At 37.6% G+C, this 20,256-nt stretch overlaps 1 protein-coding gene across 1 annotated transcript in view; it reads left to right on the top strand.

Moving 5' to 3' along the window:
• Positions 1-9,468: 9,468 nt before the first annotated feature.
• Positions 9,469-20,256, top strand: part of LOC121373556 — a 13,324-nt gene continuing 2,536 nt past the window's right edge. The window contains exons 1-3 of the mRNA XM_041500240.1: positions 9,469-9,900; positions 14,762-14,956; positions 17,386-17,592. Of these exons, the coding sequence (XP_041356174.1) occupies positions 9,849-9,900; positions 14,762-14,956; positions 17,386-17,592 (454 nt within the window). The 5' untranslated portion in view covers positions 9,469-9,848. The remainder of the gene's footprint in view (positions 9,901-14,761; positions 14,957-17,385; positions 17,593-20,256) is intronic.

Here is a 20,256-nt window from a genome sequence, read left to right as displayed (position 1 = left end):
GTGTGTTGTATACATTGTTTAATATATATGTATTTAAAATTATTTTAAACAAGTATGCGTGTGTAAATATATATATATATATATATATATATATATATATATATATATATATATATATATATATATATATATATATATATATATACATATACATATACTCTTCAAAAAAGTAGGGGAACCTGAAATATTAATATTAACTATTAGACCACAGACATACTAGTAAAGAACGTTCAGGAAGGTCCATTAATCACTGTGGAACATTATTTCTGTCAATCGTTTTCATCATACAGTTGTTATTGTTTTGTTTTTAGTAATTTTTATTGTTTAAATTTGCGATTTACTAATAAAAAACATCAACTTCCAAACTTCACTTCTGACCCCAGTCGTCCTTCAAGATCGTTGGTGGTCATAAAACCTACTGTAATACTGAACTACCGGTTGTAATGTATATTGTTATCATATAACCCTTGCCCACAGCTAATATACCTTACAATTTTGGCAAATGTAAATTCTTCCCCTACTTTTTTTAAAAAGTATATATATCCATACATGTTATTATAAATTGCACTAGACGAATGAATGAATGAATGTTTAACGACACCCCAGCACAAAAATACACATCGGCTATTGGGTGTCAAATGAATGAATGAATGTTTAACAACACTCCAGCACAAAAATACACATCGGCTATTGGGTGTCAAATGAATGAATGAATATTTAACGACACCCCAGCACAAAAATACGCATCGGCTATTGGGTCTCAAATGAATGAATGAATGTTTGACGACACCCCAGCACAAAACTACACATCGGCTATTGGATGTCAAATGAATGAATGAATGTTTAACGACACCCCAGCACAAAAATACACATCGGCTATTGGATGTCACAAATGGTAAGAAATTGCACTAGACAACTTAAGAACCTCAAACAAATATTATGTCCCTCTGTATTCAGTTCCAACTCGCACAAATCAATCAGTACATGCGGTGTTAAAATGTGCGGTGCTTGTGATATTTTAGTTTAAGGTTCCACAATTAAATTTGCAGATTGCAAATCATTCCTGGTGCATTCAAATATAAATTGTAAGACACTCAACGTTATTTAAACTGTAACATGCTCAGGTTGTAATGGAGATTACTTTGGAGAAACAGGCATGGAGCTTAGATACAGCGTAACGTAAAAGTAAAGTTTGTTTTATTTAACGACGCCGCTAGAGCACATTGATTTTTTATCTTATCATCGGCTATTGGACGTCAAACATATGGTCATTCTGACACTGTTTTTAGAGGAAACCCGCTGTCGCCACATAGGCTACTCTTTTTACGACATGCAGCAAGGGATCTTTTATTTGCGCTTCCCACAGGCAGGATAGCACAAACCATGGCCTTTGTTGAACTAGTTATGGATCACTGGTCGGTGCAAGTGGTTTACACCTACCCATTGAGCCTTGCGGAGCACTCACTCGGGGTTTGGAGTCGGTATCTCGATTAAAAATCCCATGCCTCGACTGGGATCCGAACCCAGCCTGTAGACCGATGGCCTGCCACGACGCCACCGAGGCCGGTACAGCGTAACGCTACATAAGTAACACATTGGAGAAACAGGCATGGAGCTTAGATACAGCGTAACGCTACATAAGCAACATATTGTAAAAACAGGCATGGGGCTTAGATACAGCGTAACGCTACATAAGCAACACATCGGAGAAACAGGCATGGGGCTTAGATACAGCGTAACGCTACATAAGCAACACATTGGAGAAACAGGCATGGAGCTTAGATACAGCGTAACGCTACATAAGCAACATATTGGAGAAACAGGCACGGGGCTTAGATACAGAGTAGCGCTACATAAGTAACACATTGGAGAAACAGGCATGGGGCTTAGATACAGAGTAGCGCTACATAAGCAACATATTGGCGAAACAGGCATGGGGCTTAGATACAGAGTAGCGCTACATAAGCAACACATTGGAGAAACAGGCATGGAGCTTAGATACAGCGTAACGCTACATAAGCAACATATTGGAGAAACAGGCACGGGGCTTAGATACAGAGTAGCGCTACATAAGCAACACATTGGAGAAACGGGCATGGAGCTTAGATACAGAGTAGCGCTACATAAGCAACACACTGGAGAAACGGGCATGGAGCTTAGATACAGCGTAACGCTACATAAGCTACACACTGGAGAAACAGGCATGGGGCTTAGATACAGAGTGACACTACATAAGCAACACATTGGAGACCCATCTACTAGAATTTTGTGGGCGAGTCAACACATTAATACATGTAGAAAGGGTACATTTACAATATTCCCATTTTATAAAATTATGATAGACGACAGACAGGCAGGCAGACAGACAAAGAGAGAGAGAGAGAGAGAGAGAGAGAGAGAGAGAGAGAGAGAGAGAGAGAGAGAGAGAGAGAGAGAGAGAGAGAGAGAGAGAGAGAGAGAGACACACACACACACACACACACACACACACAGACAGAGAGGATTCGTATAGGTATTTTTTAATATGGAAATATCAACCGAGTCTATGTTAATCGATATATATATATATATATATATATAGAGAGAGAGAGAGAGAGAGAGAGAGAGAGAGAGAGAGAGAGAGAGAGAGAGAGAGAGAGAGAGAGAGAGAGAGAGAGAGAGAGAGAGAGAGAGACATAGAGAGAGGAGAGACACAGACACAGACAGACAATATATATATATATATATATATATATATATATATAATGTTTTGGAAGCCATTTAAAAATTCAACTGCTGAGATATCTTTCCTTATTAATTGATATAATTGTTCACGTGTAAATAACGTCATAGAAATTCGGAGCGTCACACTTCCTAACAGTGTTTCACTTAACACTTTAAACTCCGTAATCTACCACGGAGTGGAGAAGATAAGGGTTGAACCTCCACAGAAATGAAGAATTTTAATTTGTTTAATGACACCACTAGAGCACACTGATTTGTTAATCATCGGCTATTGGATGAAGACATTTGTTTTGTTTAACGACACCTCTGGAGCACATTGATTAATCATCGGCTATTGGATGTCAAACATTTTATTAATTTTGACATACATGTATAGTTTTAGAGAGGAAACCTGCTACATGTTTCCTAATGAAGCATAGGATCTTTTATATGCACTTTCCCAAAGACAGGAAAACACCTACCACGGCCTTTGTCCAGTTGTGGTGCACTGGTTGGAACGAGAAAAAACCCAGTTAGCTGAATGGATCCACCGAGGTAGACCTTCACAGAAATGAAGAAGTTTGTTTTGTTTAACGACACCAATAGAGCACATTGATTTATGAATCATTGGCTACTGGAAGAGGAAGTTTGTCTTGTTTAAAGACACCAATAGAGCACATTGATTTATGAATCATCGGCTACTGGAAGAGGAAGTTTATTTTCTTTAAAGACACCAATAGAGCACATTGATTTATGAATCATTGGCTACTGGAAGAGGAAGTTTGTTTTGTTTAAAGACACCACTACAGCACATTGGTTCATTAATCATTGGCTACTGGAAGAGGAAGTTTGTTTTGTTTAAAGACACCAATAGAGCACATTGGTTCATTAATCATTGGCTACTGGAAGAGGAAGTTTGTCTTGTTTAAAGACACCACTACAGCACATTGGTTCATTAATCATCGGCTACTGGAAGAGGAAGTTTGTTTTGTTTAAAGACACCACTACAGCACATTGGTTCATTAATCATTGGCTACTGGAAGAGGAAGTTTGTCTTGTTTAAAGACACCACTACAGCACATTGGTTCATTAATCATTGGCTACTGGAAGAGGAAGTTTGTCTTGTTTAAAGACACCACTACAGCACATTGGTTCATTAATCATTGGCTACTGGAAGAGGAAGTTTGTTTTGTTTAAAGACACCAATAGAGCACATTGGTTCATTAATCATTGGCTACTGGAAGAGGAAGTTTGTCTTGTTTAAAGACACCACTACAGCACATTGGTTCATTAATCATTGGCTACTGGAAGAGGAAGTTTGTCTTGTTTAAAGACACCACTACAGCACATTGGTTCATTAATCATCGGCTACTGGAAGAGGAAGTTTGTTTTGTTTAAAGACACCACTACAGCACATTGGTTCATTAATCATTGGCTACTGGAAGAGGAAGTTTGTTTTGTTTAGACACCACTACAGCACATTGGTTCATTAATCATCGGCTACTGGAAGAGGAAGTTTGTCTTGTTTAAAGACACCACTACAGCACATTGGTTCATTAATCATCGGCTACTGGAAGAGGAAGTTTGTTTTGTTTAAAGACACCACTACAGCACATTGGTTCATTAATCATTGGCTACTGGAAGAGGACGTTTGTTTTGTTTAGACACCACTACAGCACATTGGTTCATTAATCATTGGCTACTGGAAGAGGAAGTTTGTTTTGGAAGAGGAAGTTTGTTTTGTTTAGACACCACTACAGCACATTGGTTCATTAATCATCGGCTACTGGAAGAGGAAGTTTGTCTTGTTTAAAGACACCACTACAGCACATTGGTTCATTAATCATCGGCTACTGGAAGAGGAAGTTTGTTTTGTTTAGACACCACTACAGCACATTGGTTCATTAATCATTGGCTACTGGAAGAGGACGTTTGTTTTGTTTAGACACCACTACAGCACATTGGTTCATTAATCATTGGCTACTGGAAGAGGAAGTTTGTCTTGTTTAAAGACACCACTACAGCACATTGGTTCATTAATCATCGGCTACTGGAAGAGGAAGTTTGTTTTGTTTAGACACCACTACAGCACATTGGTTCATTAATCATCGGCTACTGGAAGAGGAAGTTTGTCTTGTTTAAAGACACCACTACAGCACATTGGTTCATTAATCATCGGCTACTGGAAGAGGAAGTTTGTTTTGTTTAGACACCACTACAGCACATTGGTTCATTAATCATCGGCTACTGGAAGAGGAAGTTTGTTTTGTTTAGACACCACTACAGCACATTGGTTCATTAATCATTGGCTACTGGAAGAGGAAGTTTGTTTTGTTTAGACACCACTACAGCACATTGGTTCATTAATCATCGGCTACTGGAAGAGGAAGTTTGTCTTGTTTAAAGACACCACTACAGCACATTGGTTCATTAATCATTGGCTACTGGAAGAGGAAGTTTGTCTTGTTTAAAGACACCACTACAGCACATTGGTTCATTAATCATCGGCTACTGGAAGAGGAAGTTTGTTTTGTTTAGACACCACTACAGCACATTGGTTCATTAATCATTGGCTACTGGAAGAGGAAGTTTGTCTTGTTTAAAGACACCACTACAGCACATTGGTTCATTAATCATCGGCTACTGGAAGAGGAAGTTTGTTTTGTTTGAAGACACCACTACAGCACATTGGTTCATTAATCATCGGCTACTGGAAGAGGAAGTTTGTTTTGTTTAAAGACACCACTACAGCACATTGGTTCATTAATCATCGGCTACTGGAAGAGGAAGTTTGTTTTGTTTAGACACCACTACAGCACATTGGTTCATTAATCATTGGCTACTGGAAGAGGAAGTTTGTTTTGTTTAGACACCACTACAGCACATTGGTTCATTAATCATTGGCTACTGGAAGAGGAAGTTTGTTTTGTTTAGACACCACTACAGCACATTGGTTCATTAATCATCGGCTACTGGAAGAGGAAGTTTGTCTTGTTTAAAGACACCACTACAGCACATTGGTTCATTAATCATCGGCTACTGGAAGAGGAAGTTTGTCTTGTTTAAAGACACCACTACAGCACATTGGTTCATTAATCATCGGCTACTGGAAGAGGAAGTTTGTCTTGTTTAAAGACACCACTACAGCACATTGGTTCATTAATCATCGGCTACTGGAAGAGGAAGTTTGTCTTGTTTAAAGACACCACTACAGCACATTGGTTCATTAATCATCGGCTACTGGAAGAGGAAGTTTGTTTTGTTTAAAGACACCACTACAGCACATTGGTTCATTAATCATCGGCTACTGGAAGAGGAAGTTTGTTTTGTTTAGACACCACTACAGCACATTGGTTCATTAATCATTGGCTACTGGAAGAGGAAGTTTGTCTTGTTTAAAGACACCACTACAGCACATTGGTTCATTAATCATTGGCTACTGGAAGAGGAAGTTTGTCTTGTTTAAAGACACCACTACAGCACATTGGTTCATTAATCATCGGCTACTGGAAGAGGAAGTTTGTTTTGTTTAAAGACACCACTACAGCACATTGGTTCATTAATCATTGGCTACTGGAAGAGGAAGTTTGTTTTGTTTAGACACCACTACAGCACATTGGTTCATTAATCATCGGCTACTGGAAGAGGAAGTTTGTCTTGTTTAAAGACACCACTACAGCACATTGGTTCATTAATCATCGGCTACTGGAAGAGGAAGTTTGTCTTGTTTAAAGACACCACTACAGCACATTGGTTCATTAATCATCGGCTACTGGAAGAGGAAGTTTGTTTTGTTTAAAGACACCACTACAGCACATTGGTTCATTAATCATCGGCTACTGGAAGAGGAAGTTTGTTTTGTTTAAAGACACCACTACAGCACATTGGTTCATTAATCATCGGCTACTGGAAGAGGAAGTTTGTCTTGTTTAAAGACACCACTACAGCACATTGGTTCATTAATCATCGGCTACTGGAAGAGGAAGTTTGTTTTGTTTAAAGACACCACTACAGCACATTGGTTCATTAATCATCGGCTACTGGAAGAGGAAGTTTGTTTTGTTTAGACACCACTACAGCACATTGGTTCATTAATCATTGGCTACTGGAAGAGGAAGTTTGTCTTGTTTAAAGACACCACTACAGCACATTGGTTCATTAATCATTGGCTACTGGAAGAGGAAGTTTGTCTTGTTTAAAGACACCACTACAGCACATTGGTTCATTAATCATCGGCTACTGGAAGAGGAAGTTTGTTTTGTTTAAAGACACCACTACAGCACATTGGTTCATTAATCATTGGCTACTGGAAGAGGAAGTTTGTCTTGTTTAAAGACACCACTACAGCACATTGGTTCATTAATCATCGGCTACTGGAAGAGGAAGTTTGTTTTGTTTAAAGACACCACTACAGCACATTGGTTCATTAATCATTGGCTACTGGAAGAGGAAGTTTGTCTTGTTTAAAGACACCACTACAGCACATTGGTTCATTAATCATTGGCTACTGGAAGAGGAAGTTTGTTTTGTTTAAAGACACCACTACAGCACATTGGTTCATTAATCATTGGCTACTGGAAGAGGAAGTTTGTCTTGTTTAAAGACACCACTACAGCACATTGGTTCATTAATCATTGGCTACTGGAAGAGGAAGTTTGTCTTGTTTGGAAGAGGAAAGACACCACTACAGCACATTGGTTCATTAATCATCGGCTACTGGAAGAGGAAGTTTGTTTTGTTTAAAGACACCACTACAGCACATTGGTTCATTAATCATCGGCTACTGGAAGAGGAAGTTTGTTTTGTTTAAAGACACCACTACAGCACATTGGTTCATTAATCATCGGCTACTGGAAGAGGAAGTTTGTTTTGTTTTAGACACCACTACAGCACATTGGTTCATTAATCATCGGCTACTGGAAGAGGAAGTTTGTTTTGTTTAGACACCACTACAGCACATTGGTTCATTAATCATCGGCTACTGGAAGAGGAAGTTTGTTTTGTTTAGACACCACTACAGCACATTGGTTCATTAATCATCGGCTACTGGAAGAGGAAGTTTGTCTTGTTTAAAGACACCACTACAGCACATTGGTTCATTAATCATCGGCTACTGGAAGAGGAAGTTTGTCTTGTTTAAAGACACCACTACAGCACATTGGTTCATTAATCATCGGCTACTGGAAGAGGAAGTTTGTTTTGTTTAAAGACACCACTACAGCACATTGGTTCATTAATCATCGGCTACTGGAAGAGGAAGTTTGTTTTGTTTAAAGACACCACTACAGCACATTGGTTCATTAATCATTGGCTACTGGAAGAGGAAGTTTGTCTTGTTTAAAGACACCACTACAGCACATTGGTTCATTAATCATCGGCTACTGGAAGAGGAAGTTTGTCTTGTTTAAAGACACCACTACAGCACATTGGTTCATTAATCATCGGCTACTGGAAGAGGAAGTTTGTCTTGTTTAAAGACACCACTACAGCACATTGGTTCATTAATCATCGGCTACTGGAAGAGGAAGTTTGTTTTGTTTAAAGACACCACTACAGCACATTGGTTCATTAATCATCGGCTACTGGAAGAGGAAGTTTGTCTTGTTTAAATACACCACTACAGCACATTGGTTCATTAATCATCGGCTACTGGAAGAGGAAGTTTGTTTTGTTTTGACACCACTACAGCACATTGGTTCATTAATCATCGGCTACTGGAAGAGGAAGTTTGTTTTGTTTAGACACCACTACAGCACATTGGTTCATTAATCATCGGCTACTGGAAGAGGAAGTTTGTTTTGTTTAGACACCACTACAGCACATTGGTTCATTAATCATCGGCTACTGGAAGAGGAAGTTTGTCTTGTTTAAAGACACCACTACAGCACATTGGTTCATTAATCATCGGCTACTGGAAGAGGAAGTTTGTTTTGTTTAAAGACACCACTACAGCACATTGGTTCATTAATCATCGGCTACTGGAAGAGGAAGTTTGTTTTGTTTAAAGACACCACTACAGCACATTGGTTCATTAATCATCGGCTACTGGAAGAGGAAGTTTGTCTTGTTTAAAGACACCACTACAGCACATTGGTTCATTAATCATCGGCTACTGGAAGAGGAAGTTTGTTTTGTTTAGACACCACTACAGCACAATGGTTCATTAATCATCGGCTACTGGAAGAGGAAGTTTGTTTTGTTTAAAGACACCACTACAGCACAATGGTTCATTAATCATCGGCTACTGGAAGAGGAAGTTTGTTTTCTTTAGACACCACTACAGCACATTGGTTCATTAATCATCGGCTACTGGAAGAGGAAGTTTGTTTTGTTTAGACACCACTACAGCACATTGGTTCATTAATCATCGGCTACTGGAAGAGGAAGTTTGTTTTGTTTAGACACCACTACAGCACATTGGTTCATTAATCATCGGCTACTGGAAGAGGAAGTTTGTCTTGTTTAAAGACACCACTACAGCACATTGGTTCATTAATCATCGGCTACTGGAAGAAAAAATTTGTTTTGTTTAACGAGCCTAATAGAGCACATTGATTTATCAATCATCGGCTATTGGCTGTCAAACTTTCTGGTAATTTTGACATATAGTTTTAGAGAAGAAACCCGTTGTATGTTTTTCATTAGTAGCAAGGGATATTTTATATGCACCATCCCACAGACAGATAGGACATAGCACGGCATTTGACATACCAGTCGTCGTGTACTGGCTGTAACGAGACATTGCCCAGTGGTCCCACCGACGGGTATCGATCTCAACCCACCGCGCAACAAGCGAGCGCTTTACCACTGGTGTACCTACCGCCCCTAGAAATGAAGAGTATAATGAAGACGATGAAACCCCCTGCCATAACCAAAGATCGTATCTTTGCACAAAACAGAGTCAAACGGACTGTTTACCTGGCTGTGACCGCTACAATAATGCACTTGCGTGAGACTTGTTTATAGGTGGCTTGCCTAGCGGTGAAGGGGTTAAGCTGTTTGTTTTTTCACGTGAATGGATTCACAGAAACTGTGTGTGTATAATTTATTAGTATATATAATTATTGTGATTAATCTTCAGTTCGTGTTAATTCTCACTCGTGTACAGTATAGAAAGCTGTCAGGTCTAAGCCTGTTTAATTCCAATGGAAATATTGTCTTTACTGTGGCTTGGATTGGAACTTCTAATAATAACTGGTAAGATTATGCACTGCACACACGATGTCTGTTTGTCGGTGTCCGTCTCCGTCTCCGTCTCTCTCTCTCTCTCTCTCTCCCCTTCCCCTCTCTCTCTCCCTATCTCTCTCCCTTTCTCTCTTTCCATCTCTCTCTCCCCCATCTCTCTCCCCCTTCCCCCTATCTCTCTCCGCCCTCTCTATCTCTCTCTCCCTTTCTCTCTCGCTCAATTCCTATCTCTCCCTTTCTCTCTCCCCTCTCCTTCTCTCTCCCCACTCCCCCCCCTCTCTCTCTCTCTCTCTCTCTCTCTCTCTCTCTCTCTCTCTCTCTCTCTCTCTTATATGTATATGTATATGTATATATAGAGGTTATTACCAGAGTGTTTTTCGGTATTGTCAATATCATATATTATTGTTCGAACCAAATTGTTAACAACTACAAAAAATTACTCTCCTACCTTTAATTGCCGTTAGATTTCCTCCAAAGTTTGTCCAGACACAAATCGCAAAAAAACCACTACAAATAATACAGATTCCACACACGAGACTGCAACGATGTCGCCGATATGGTCTTTGCTGAGATTGCATAGGGGAAAATACATGCAGTTTTCTGCTGTCTGCCATGTTGCTTGTTTATGGAATACTCTTCAAGAGGGGTGAAAGCCTCCAAAGTATGTGACACAATTAATATGAAATCATTGATCTCTAGTGGTATCATTAAAATAATAATAATAATAAAAAATAATAATAATAAATAATATGACGTCATCACGTTTGCTTTTATATCATAACATGTTATGACGTTGTTAGATTAAGTCCTATCCTTTCACCCCTCTTGAAGAATATTCCATAAAAAGTCAAAATGGCAGCTGACTAAAAATTACATGCATTTTGCCCTATGCGCTCCCAGAGAAGTCAATATAGGTAACATAGTTATCATCTGCTATGTGGAATATGTGTCATTGTAATGGTTTTTTCAAGATTTGTGTCTGGACAAACTTTGGAGGAAATCTAACGGCAATTAAAGGTAGGAGAGTAATTTTTCGTAGTTGTTAACAATTTGGTTCGGACAATAGGACTAATTTTTTTATTATGCGAGCCTCTGGCGAGCATAATACATTATTTTTATTCCTAATATATGATATTGACGATACCGAAATACACGAGAGTAATAATCTCTTTATCATATAAGCTCAAGCTTAATACAACGTGTTTTTGTAAACTGTACACACAACTTTAATTCAAATGACGTAAGAATATGTGGCGCGGTGTATTTTTGAATGGAAATGACGTCAAACTTGAATGACGTCATTTTGGATGTCTTTACATCGAAATAAAGTTATAACTAACGTTTTTTGTTTTCTGAACGCTATCCAGTGTCAAATTGTCATTGAAATGTTTTTATTTGATGACTATGAATGCATACGTCAATCATGGAGTGTCACCCAAGTACGTTTGCTTACTGTCCGAACCAAAATGTTACAACTACGAAAAATTGCTCTCCTACCTTTATTTTTCGTTAGATTTTACTCACATTTTGTCCACACAGACATCTAGGAAAAACCAGTGCAATGACACAGATTCCACACACTAGATGATAACCATGTCACCAATATCGACTTCGCTGAGATCGCATGTAAGCATGTACTTTTGTGCCGGCTGCCATTTTGACTTTATGAAATATTCTGCAAGAGGGGTGAAAGGATATGACTAAATCTAGCAACGTCATAACATGTTATGATATACAAGCAAATGTGATGACGTCATATTAATTTTTAAAATAATTGTTTGTTTGTTTAAATATACCACTAAAGATAATTGATTTTATATTAATTATGTCACATATTTTGGAGGCTTTCACCCCTCTTGAAGAGTATTCCATAAAAAAGCAAAATGGTGGACGGCAGAAAATTGCATGTATTTTGCCCTATACTATGTGAGCAAAGTCGATACTGGTGACATCGTTACAGTCTCATATGTGGAATCTGTGTCACTGTAATGGTTGTTTCACAACTTGTATGTGGACAAAATTTGGGGAAAATTTAACAGTAATTAAAGGTAGGAGAGTAATTTTTTGTAGAGTCATTACGTGTCAAATCACCCCCCCCCCCCCAAAAAAAAAAAAAAAAAAAAAAAAAAGAAGAAGAAGGAAATTTAAACCCTACCCTCTCCAATTTCAATGAAATTTGGTATATAGAATTATTGTGGCCAAAAAACCTGAAATTCCAAGTTTCAGCTCAATCGGACCAACGGTTTCCGAGTTAAAATTATAGCCCAACATGTTATCTACAACATATAAAACAATTGGAGGTGGAAAATGTTTCATTAGTCAGCAATTTCAAATTGAAATATGTTTATCTGCTGCTGTTCTATTCTCTGTGTATAGACTGCACATGTATTTAAGCACTATTAAATGTACGTGCATCAACACTGTAAATGGCATGAATGTTCTAACAATATAGTCCAGCATCCAACAGATTTAAGATAAATTTTTTGAAATATTGCCTAATTATCAAAAACATCTTGTGCCAACATCTCATATTGTTTAGAACTAGCTAAACTATATTATCATGGGGACTACATTGAAAGGAAGTTATGGCCCCTGGAATGGAATTTGGACCCATGTGGAGGAAACTGCAGGCCCCCAACCCCAATTCAGAGCATGCTGCATGAATATCTAAAATCGAAGAAATTTATGTTTATCCATCAGATCTCGGATTTCCCTCCATTTCCAAGATCCATTAAGATGTAAGTATCAGAAAATCTCCAGTAGGTAACTGACAAAAACAACAAAAAAACAATTGATCCTTATTACTTATATATGCAGTTAGTATTGATAATTATTTTAAAGATTAATTACTATCTGTGGTCTGTAGGCCTACTGGCACACTTATGTGTGTACATTTACATCCTTATTGATGAAGTGAAGAATGTTTGTACTTTAAATTTTTTAGTCTACATCATGTCATTGAGCAAATCATTATGGTAAGATTGCTAAATAATAATTTGTTTATTCACCATAGGTACTGCATCACAATTTGACACTTATTTTCTAAGGTTTCAATCATAGGCCTGTACCGTAAGCAGCAGAGAATCCAACTGAAAACAGTTACTTATAGCACTTAGTGATAGGCCTACAATGTAGTACATGTACAAATAATGAAGGGTAAAACAAAAACTTTTAATGGATAAAGAATTTTAAAAAATGGAATTGTCACAATTCAGCAATAAATGGCAGAAAAATAGTCATATATATGGAACTTTTTTGAAATGCCAAACAAATGCTATTTCATTGTACATAGTTAAATAGATGGCAGGGGCGGTACGTAGCCCTGTGGTAAAGCACTCGCTTGGTGCGCTGACAAGTCTGGGAATGAGCCCTGTCAGTGGGCTATTTTTTTGCTCCACCCAGTGCACTACAACTGGTATATCAAAGGCCATGGTATGTGCTATCCTGTCTGGGATGGTGCATATAAAAGATCAATTGCTACTAATTGAAAAACGTAACGGGTTTCCTCTCTAAGAATATATGTCAAAATTACAAAATGTTTGACATCCAATAGCTAATGATTAATAAATCAATGAGCTCTAGTGGTGTCGTTAAACAAAACCCTGGAGTACCATCGTTTTGTCCCATTATCAGTCTACAATGCAGGTTTTCAAACTGACTTTACAATCCAATCCACCCAAATTGGTACAAATTCAAGATACTAGCAATTTCGATGATAGTAATGACGATTCACAAATTCCACTAGAAATAAAGGCGCAGAACTTTGTCTGCAGCCTCTATGGTGGTCTTCCTTGGATTGGTTTGGTGGATGAAGTTTCAGAGGAATTTGGAGACTATAACGTCAAGTTCATGCACCCTCATGGACCTCCAAGGCAGTTCCACTGGCCGTCAAAAGCAGACAGGTGTTGTATTCCAGAAAGGGATATACTTTGTGTTATAAACACCCCATCCTTGACATCATCTTCATCCAGGAATTACATTATCTGCCAAAATGATCTCGTCAAAATTTCCAAAGTCTGTTCAACATGGATAGTTAAAGACTAGAAAGCTTGTGACTTCAATCAAGTAGTCAGACTCCTCAAATAAACAGAAATACAATAATATATAAAATTAACATTCATGACATTTACAGTGTTGACGCATATTCATTTAATAATGAAATGCATGCAGTCTATACAGAGAGCATAAACAACAGCAGGTAAACATATTTCAATCTGAAATTGCTGACTAATGAAACATTTTCCACCTCCAATTTGTTTATATGTTGTAGATAGCATGTTGGCCTATAATTTTAATCAAAGGTCATATCAAAGTCACGTGTCCCACGAGGTCAATTTCAAGGTCAAAATATAGGTCAAAAGGCCATCAGCCCAAAAGTAACCCAAGTGTCAGGAATAATGCCAGATTTGGATTCCTTGTAATTCCCCCTTTCCAATGATACCTCATTTGTCAAAATTGGACCATTGGTTGTTGAGTTATGGCAATTTAAAATTGGCGGCCACGCCCTTTTTTGACAACATTAAAAAAACTCGGAAACTGTTGGTCCGATTAAGCTGAAACTTGGAATTTCAGGTTGTTTGGCCAAAATAACCTTATATACCAAATTTCATTGAAATTGGTGAGGGTAGGGTTTGACCCATCTGACATGGAATGACCCTGTAGTTGTTAACATTTTGGTTCAGACAGTAAATGTTAGTAAACCTAGTGCCGAGACCTCGACTAATTTACATCTAATTTGCAAAGGTATCAAATTCTTAAAAATTCTGAAAAATATCACATACTTTAATTACACTGAAAATGTAAAGATAATATATGATAAATGTGTATATCTGCCTTCATTCTACTTTCCTAAATTAATTCTCTGTGTTTTCAGAAACGACGGCTATCAACGTAGCGCGCAATAAGCCGGCGACTTTGAGATCGACGGCCTTTTTCAGCGATGCTCGTTATGCAGTGGATGAGAAGGTCTCGACTTGTGCTAAGTCCTCAATCACTGACAGAAGACCTTGGCTTCTCGTCGACTTGAAGGGAACATTCATGCTGTCGTCTGTGAAGTTAACTGGCACACGTACGCATTACAGATACAGCCAGACCAGGCCTTGTGCTTATAAAACGTTTAGTCTAGACTCGAGACTCTAATAGAGTCTGAGACACTTAATGTCATGACGACGCCATACAGATTGTATGTGTGTGACGTCATTAGAGATTGAGTCTGGACTCTAAACGTTTTATAAGCACGGGCCCTAGCCTGGCTCATATTAAGCGCCAAGAATTCGTGAAACCATCATAAGCTATGACGTCACTGTGGCGTGTGCTGTAATGACGTGATAACATACGATGTTTTTACGATTTTGTGGCGCTCAAATGGTCTCGAACATATGGTCCCAGGGCCCATAGTTTCGAAGCTGTTTTAGCTCTAAGAAACCGTGGAACGATCGTAAAAAAACTATGACGTCATAGCCTACGATGGCTTAACGAGTTCGTAGCGCTAAGAGAGCCTAAAAAATATGGGCCATGCTAGATATTTTCTAAGCAATCTTAGCGCCACAAAATCTTTTTTAAAAAACACACCGTAAGCTATGACGTCACAGCCTACGCTGGTTTTACGTTTTCGTTTTAACTGAATTAAAGTTTATTTAAGAATTGAACGTGAAATTTTTTGAGTTTCATGCTAGTATGAAACGCAAAACCGCTTTACACACTGTATGAATGGCTTCGCGCTAACGCGCTACGCCATTCATACTAAAGTGTGTAAAGCGGTTTTGCGTTTCATACTAGCATGAAACTCAAAAATATTCACGTTCAATTCTTATAATTCCAAACACATAACCATGTCATTAATGTAAACCTCTTTAAAATAAAAAGTGAACTCTATTTTCCAACTATTTACTATTTTATTAACACGAAATTCATACTCAACATTAGCGGAATGCCTATGGTAGTTATAAAATATTTGAGTTCGTGAAAATTCCATGTGTTGATAGATTTGACATGGAGAAAGTGGTTTCAATGTTTCCGGAAATGGATGAAACAGGTGTGTCGCGAGTTTCTGTGTTTACTGGCCTTGTAATTGTGGAAGTGGCAACACAGGATGGTTTTGGCATGTGTGACTTCAAGTGGTGCGACACAAGTATTCGTGACATTTGACAGTGCCATGCTGATGTTTCGTTTTTGGAAAGTGGAACATTCTCTGTTGTAGCTTCGAATTGAAGCTTCGTTCCTGTGTCCCGACATGTACATGATATGCCTAGTTTCAAAACCCGAGTCGTTTAAAGATTGGATCGCAGTGGCTATGTGTTGTGTACCGTGTACGTCATACTACAATGCCGTTGAATGCGCGTTACTGCTAATGGTTGGCATGAACTGACTGAATTTTGTTTTTGAAATCGCTTTTGTAAAAGACCAAATTCCATTGAAATTATACACTTTTTTTGGATCGACAAAATAGATTTTTAGCTGTGGGATTTTGAATTCACTATAAACATGTAACGTAAGTAATTTCAATAACTTTTAACCTTTAATAAAAAATGTCTGAAGCGACCTATTTTGTATGGTATAATTTATATGTGAAGATTTTTAGATGTTTACAAGTTTGACGGCAGACGATTACTGTTTGATGTCTAAAAATAGAATCTCAAGGAAATTCCTCGGGGATTCCTTTGACATAATTCATAAAGTAGTTCCGGCTATATAGCCAAAAATAGTGCTAAACTGAGATTCATGGTGCTATGAATGCCAGTTTTTATCATCACGTGATACGAATTTAACCAATCCAAGGGTTTATAATAAAGGGATTTTTAGAGATTGGAATTAGAAAATCATACATACATACATACAGTGCAATCTCAAGTGGTCGACACAAGCTATATTTTTTACTTTTATTTCCCTTCCACTCTCTGTTCTCATTCATTCTCTCTCTTTTTTTCATTTTTTTTTTGCATTCTCTTAATAAGTAAATTCCCTTATATGCATTGTCTATTTGATCCCGCAAAAGTAATTTTTGACCAAAGGCGTTAGACAATGTGGTATTTCTTGAAAAAAATACTTGGCTACAGTCTAACTGTAGACCCTTGAATCGTCAACTTCGCCTATTCCAAGTGCTAATGACATCACTTTCTAATGACGCCATTAGCTTTCCGGGTGTTATTGTCTTTTTGATCCCGGAAAAAGAATGTAATTAACCAATCACAATACAGAACACACTTGCCATCAGTTTACAATGTAAAAATGACGTCGGGTTTCAAACAGGTGTCGTATGGGTTGTTTTTTTTCATACCCCGATGAACGTAAAAGAAATAACAGACAATCCTGAAATACATATATGTTTTCCACTCTGTATATGTGTGTGTGTGTGTGTGTGTGTGTGTGTGTCTCTCTCTCTCTCTCTCTCTCTCTCTCTCTCTCTCTCTCTCTCTCTCTCTCTCTCTCTCTCTCTCTCTCTCTCTCTCTCTCTCTCTCTCTCATCATTTCTTTACTCTCTATCTTTATCTTATACAGTGAAAACCTTCGCCGTAGAAGTATTTACCCAGAATCCTGTGCACTGTGCTGAAGCCGTGCCAAATCTATGTAAGAATGACACGACCAAGCTCATGGTTACGTGCGACACACCAGTAGTTGGGCGATTTCTACGAATCCTTGAGTGGAATCTGACTTTTTATGATCGGCTGACTTTGTGTGAAGTGGAGACTTTTACCGATGTAATAGGTATCAGTTAAAGAAACATTATAAGACACATATGTATACATATTAGTATTAGGTTCTCAAGCCTTTTCGGCTGGGAACCTATTGTTTTTGCTGGGATTATTATTAGGTACCCAAGCCAAGGCTGGGGAACCTATTGTTTTTGGTAGGATTATTATTATTATTATTGTTGTTGTTGTTGTTGTTGTTGTTATTATTAGTCTCGTGGAGTTGCAATACTCTTAAATAACAATCTTGATTACAAAGTACATAACGTGTTTCGAGACACAAAGGGGAATTTACTAATATTGGACTTAACTATTTGCAATAAACGCTTAACATTAGTGAATTTATATGGTCCAATTCTGATAATCCTGATTTTTACCAGTTATAACTTGTATACCAAAAGGTGATAAACCGAAACGCTTTCTTACGAACTAGCGACCAATTTCTCTTCTAAATGTTACGTATAAATTAGCATCCGCTTGTATATCTGAAAGATTAAAACGGGTATACCATTTCCTTATTAACGAGGATCAAACTGGTTTTATGCCAAATCGATACATTGGTGACAATATTAGAATCGTGTATGACCTGTTATACTATACCGAAATTCGTAATGTCTCTGGATCCCTGGAATGTTATTACGATTCAATCTCATGGTCATTTATACATAAGACTCTTGATGTTTTTGAATTTGGGGAAAATATTAAACGATGGGTATCTGTTTTTTATAAAAATATTAACTCGAGTGTTATCGTTAACGGAAATCTGTCTTCTTCTTTTCAAATACATTATAGAGGATGCAGGCAAGGAAATCCATTATCCCCATACTCCATATCACTTCAGATTTATCATAATTAATTTTTAGTCCAGATAATTCTTCTCTGTGTAGAAGTTCTTGCAGGTCTCATACGAAAAAATAAAATTATTAACGTTATTACATTTCACAGTACGCTGAAGACACAGATTTTATACTTGATGGCAGTAGAACATCTTTTGAAGAAACTAATAATACATTGAACACGTTTGCTGAATTATCTGGACTAAAAATTAATTATGATAAATCTGAAGTGATATGGATTGGTTCTCTTAGAAATAGCTCTGTAAGATACTTACAAAATATCAATCTAAAATGGAACCCTACTTCTTTTAAAGTACTCGGAATTGTTTTTAGTACAGACCTCAGAAAAATGGTCTAGCTTAATTATGAGTCTAAATTGTTTGAAATTAAACAAATCATAAATACATGGATGAAAAGACTATTAACACCTTTAGGTAAAATAGTTGTAATAAAGGCACTTTTTATATCTAAACTTAGCTATTTATTATTAGCATTGCTAAATCCGTCTGAATCATTTCAGAAACAGTATACTGTTGAAGTTCGTATGGAATAAAAAACCAGATAAAGTAAAAAGAACAACTCTGTGCAAACCTGTTAAAGAGGGAGGTCTTGGAATGATATATATATTTAGCTATGTTAAAGCTTTGAAGATTACATGGATATGAAGACTAGAGACAAAAGATCCTAAATGGAAACCAATTCTCTTTCTATGTTTCCCGCAACTTCGTAATCTAGCTTTATTTAGAAATTATTTTCCAAAGCTATGCATTAAAAATATAAATAGTTTATTTTGGAAAGACTGTATTAGAGCTTTTTATGATTTCTCTGTAGTTATTAAAGTAATAATGTTTGTAGACTTTTTTTTTTTTTATCAGAACCAGTTTTTTTACAATTCCCATATAAAAATAAACAAGAAAACGTTGTTTACACGGAAGTGGTTAGAAAAGGGTATTTCTCAGATTTGCGATTTTGTTAATAAAAAAGGTGAACTTTATAACTTAAAAGAATTTAATGAACTATACGAATTAAATGTGTGTTTCTTAGAATACTACGGAGTCATTAATTCACTCAGGTCATACTTAAAGAAACTGAAAATGACACGACTAGAGACAAACATATCTTTAGATGACTCGCCTGTTCAACGTAAACTCTGCTCTGTCCTGAAAAGCTCCAAATTATTTTATTACACATTAATGTTTTCTGATAATCGAAATACCGCTATGGCAAAATGGCAATGTCATTTCACCATAGAGATTAACTGGTATACTATTTATCTAAAACCATTTATAACCACGCAGGAAACAAAGTTAAGATGGTTCCAATATAGAATAGTACACACACAAGAGATCAGGCCCTTCCTAAGGGTCCTATGGACAACCTAGGGAGACACCTCATCATCCGCAGGTCTTAACTACGAGCTACTCTCGGCCTACTAAATTCCTAACCTATACGTAGCTCCCTACCTTTTATTTTTAGAACGACCATCAAAATTGCGCCAAACGTCCTTTATCAAAATGCGCCCTCATTTCCCTTTGGCTTCATCCTACGGGACATTCCAAATTACATAGTACCATACCTCCCCCCCCCCCCCCCCCCCCAACACACACACACACCTGCTACCAACTACGGTTGGACTGCTGGTGATCCCTTGCACCTGCCAGTGCAGGCGGTCCCTCCTTCACCCACCGAACCCTTTCCTGTCCTGGACGGAGGAATCGGCTCAGGACAGGACAGGCGTACGCTACATCAGCTTGCTCAGAATGTGCATGTTAAACAATTTCCCAATTCCCAATTCCCAATAGTACTCAGAATATTGATTACTAACACATTTGCCTATACGTTGA

The sequence above is a fragment of the Gigantopelta aegis genome, chromosome 5 (genome assembly GCF_016097555.1).
Source record: "Gigantopelta aegis isolate Gae_Host chromosome 5, Gae_host_genome, whole genome shotgun sequence".
NCBI lineage: Eukaryota > Metazoa > Mollusca > Gastropoda > Neomphalida > Peltospiridae > Gigantopelta > Gigantopelta aegis.
Note: the sequence above shows the minus strand (reverse complement) of the source record. Positions and strands in the feature narration are given on the sequence as shown.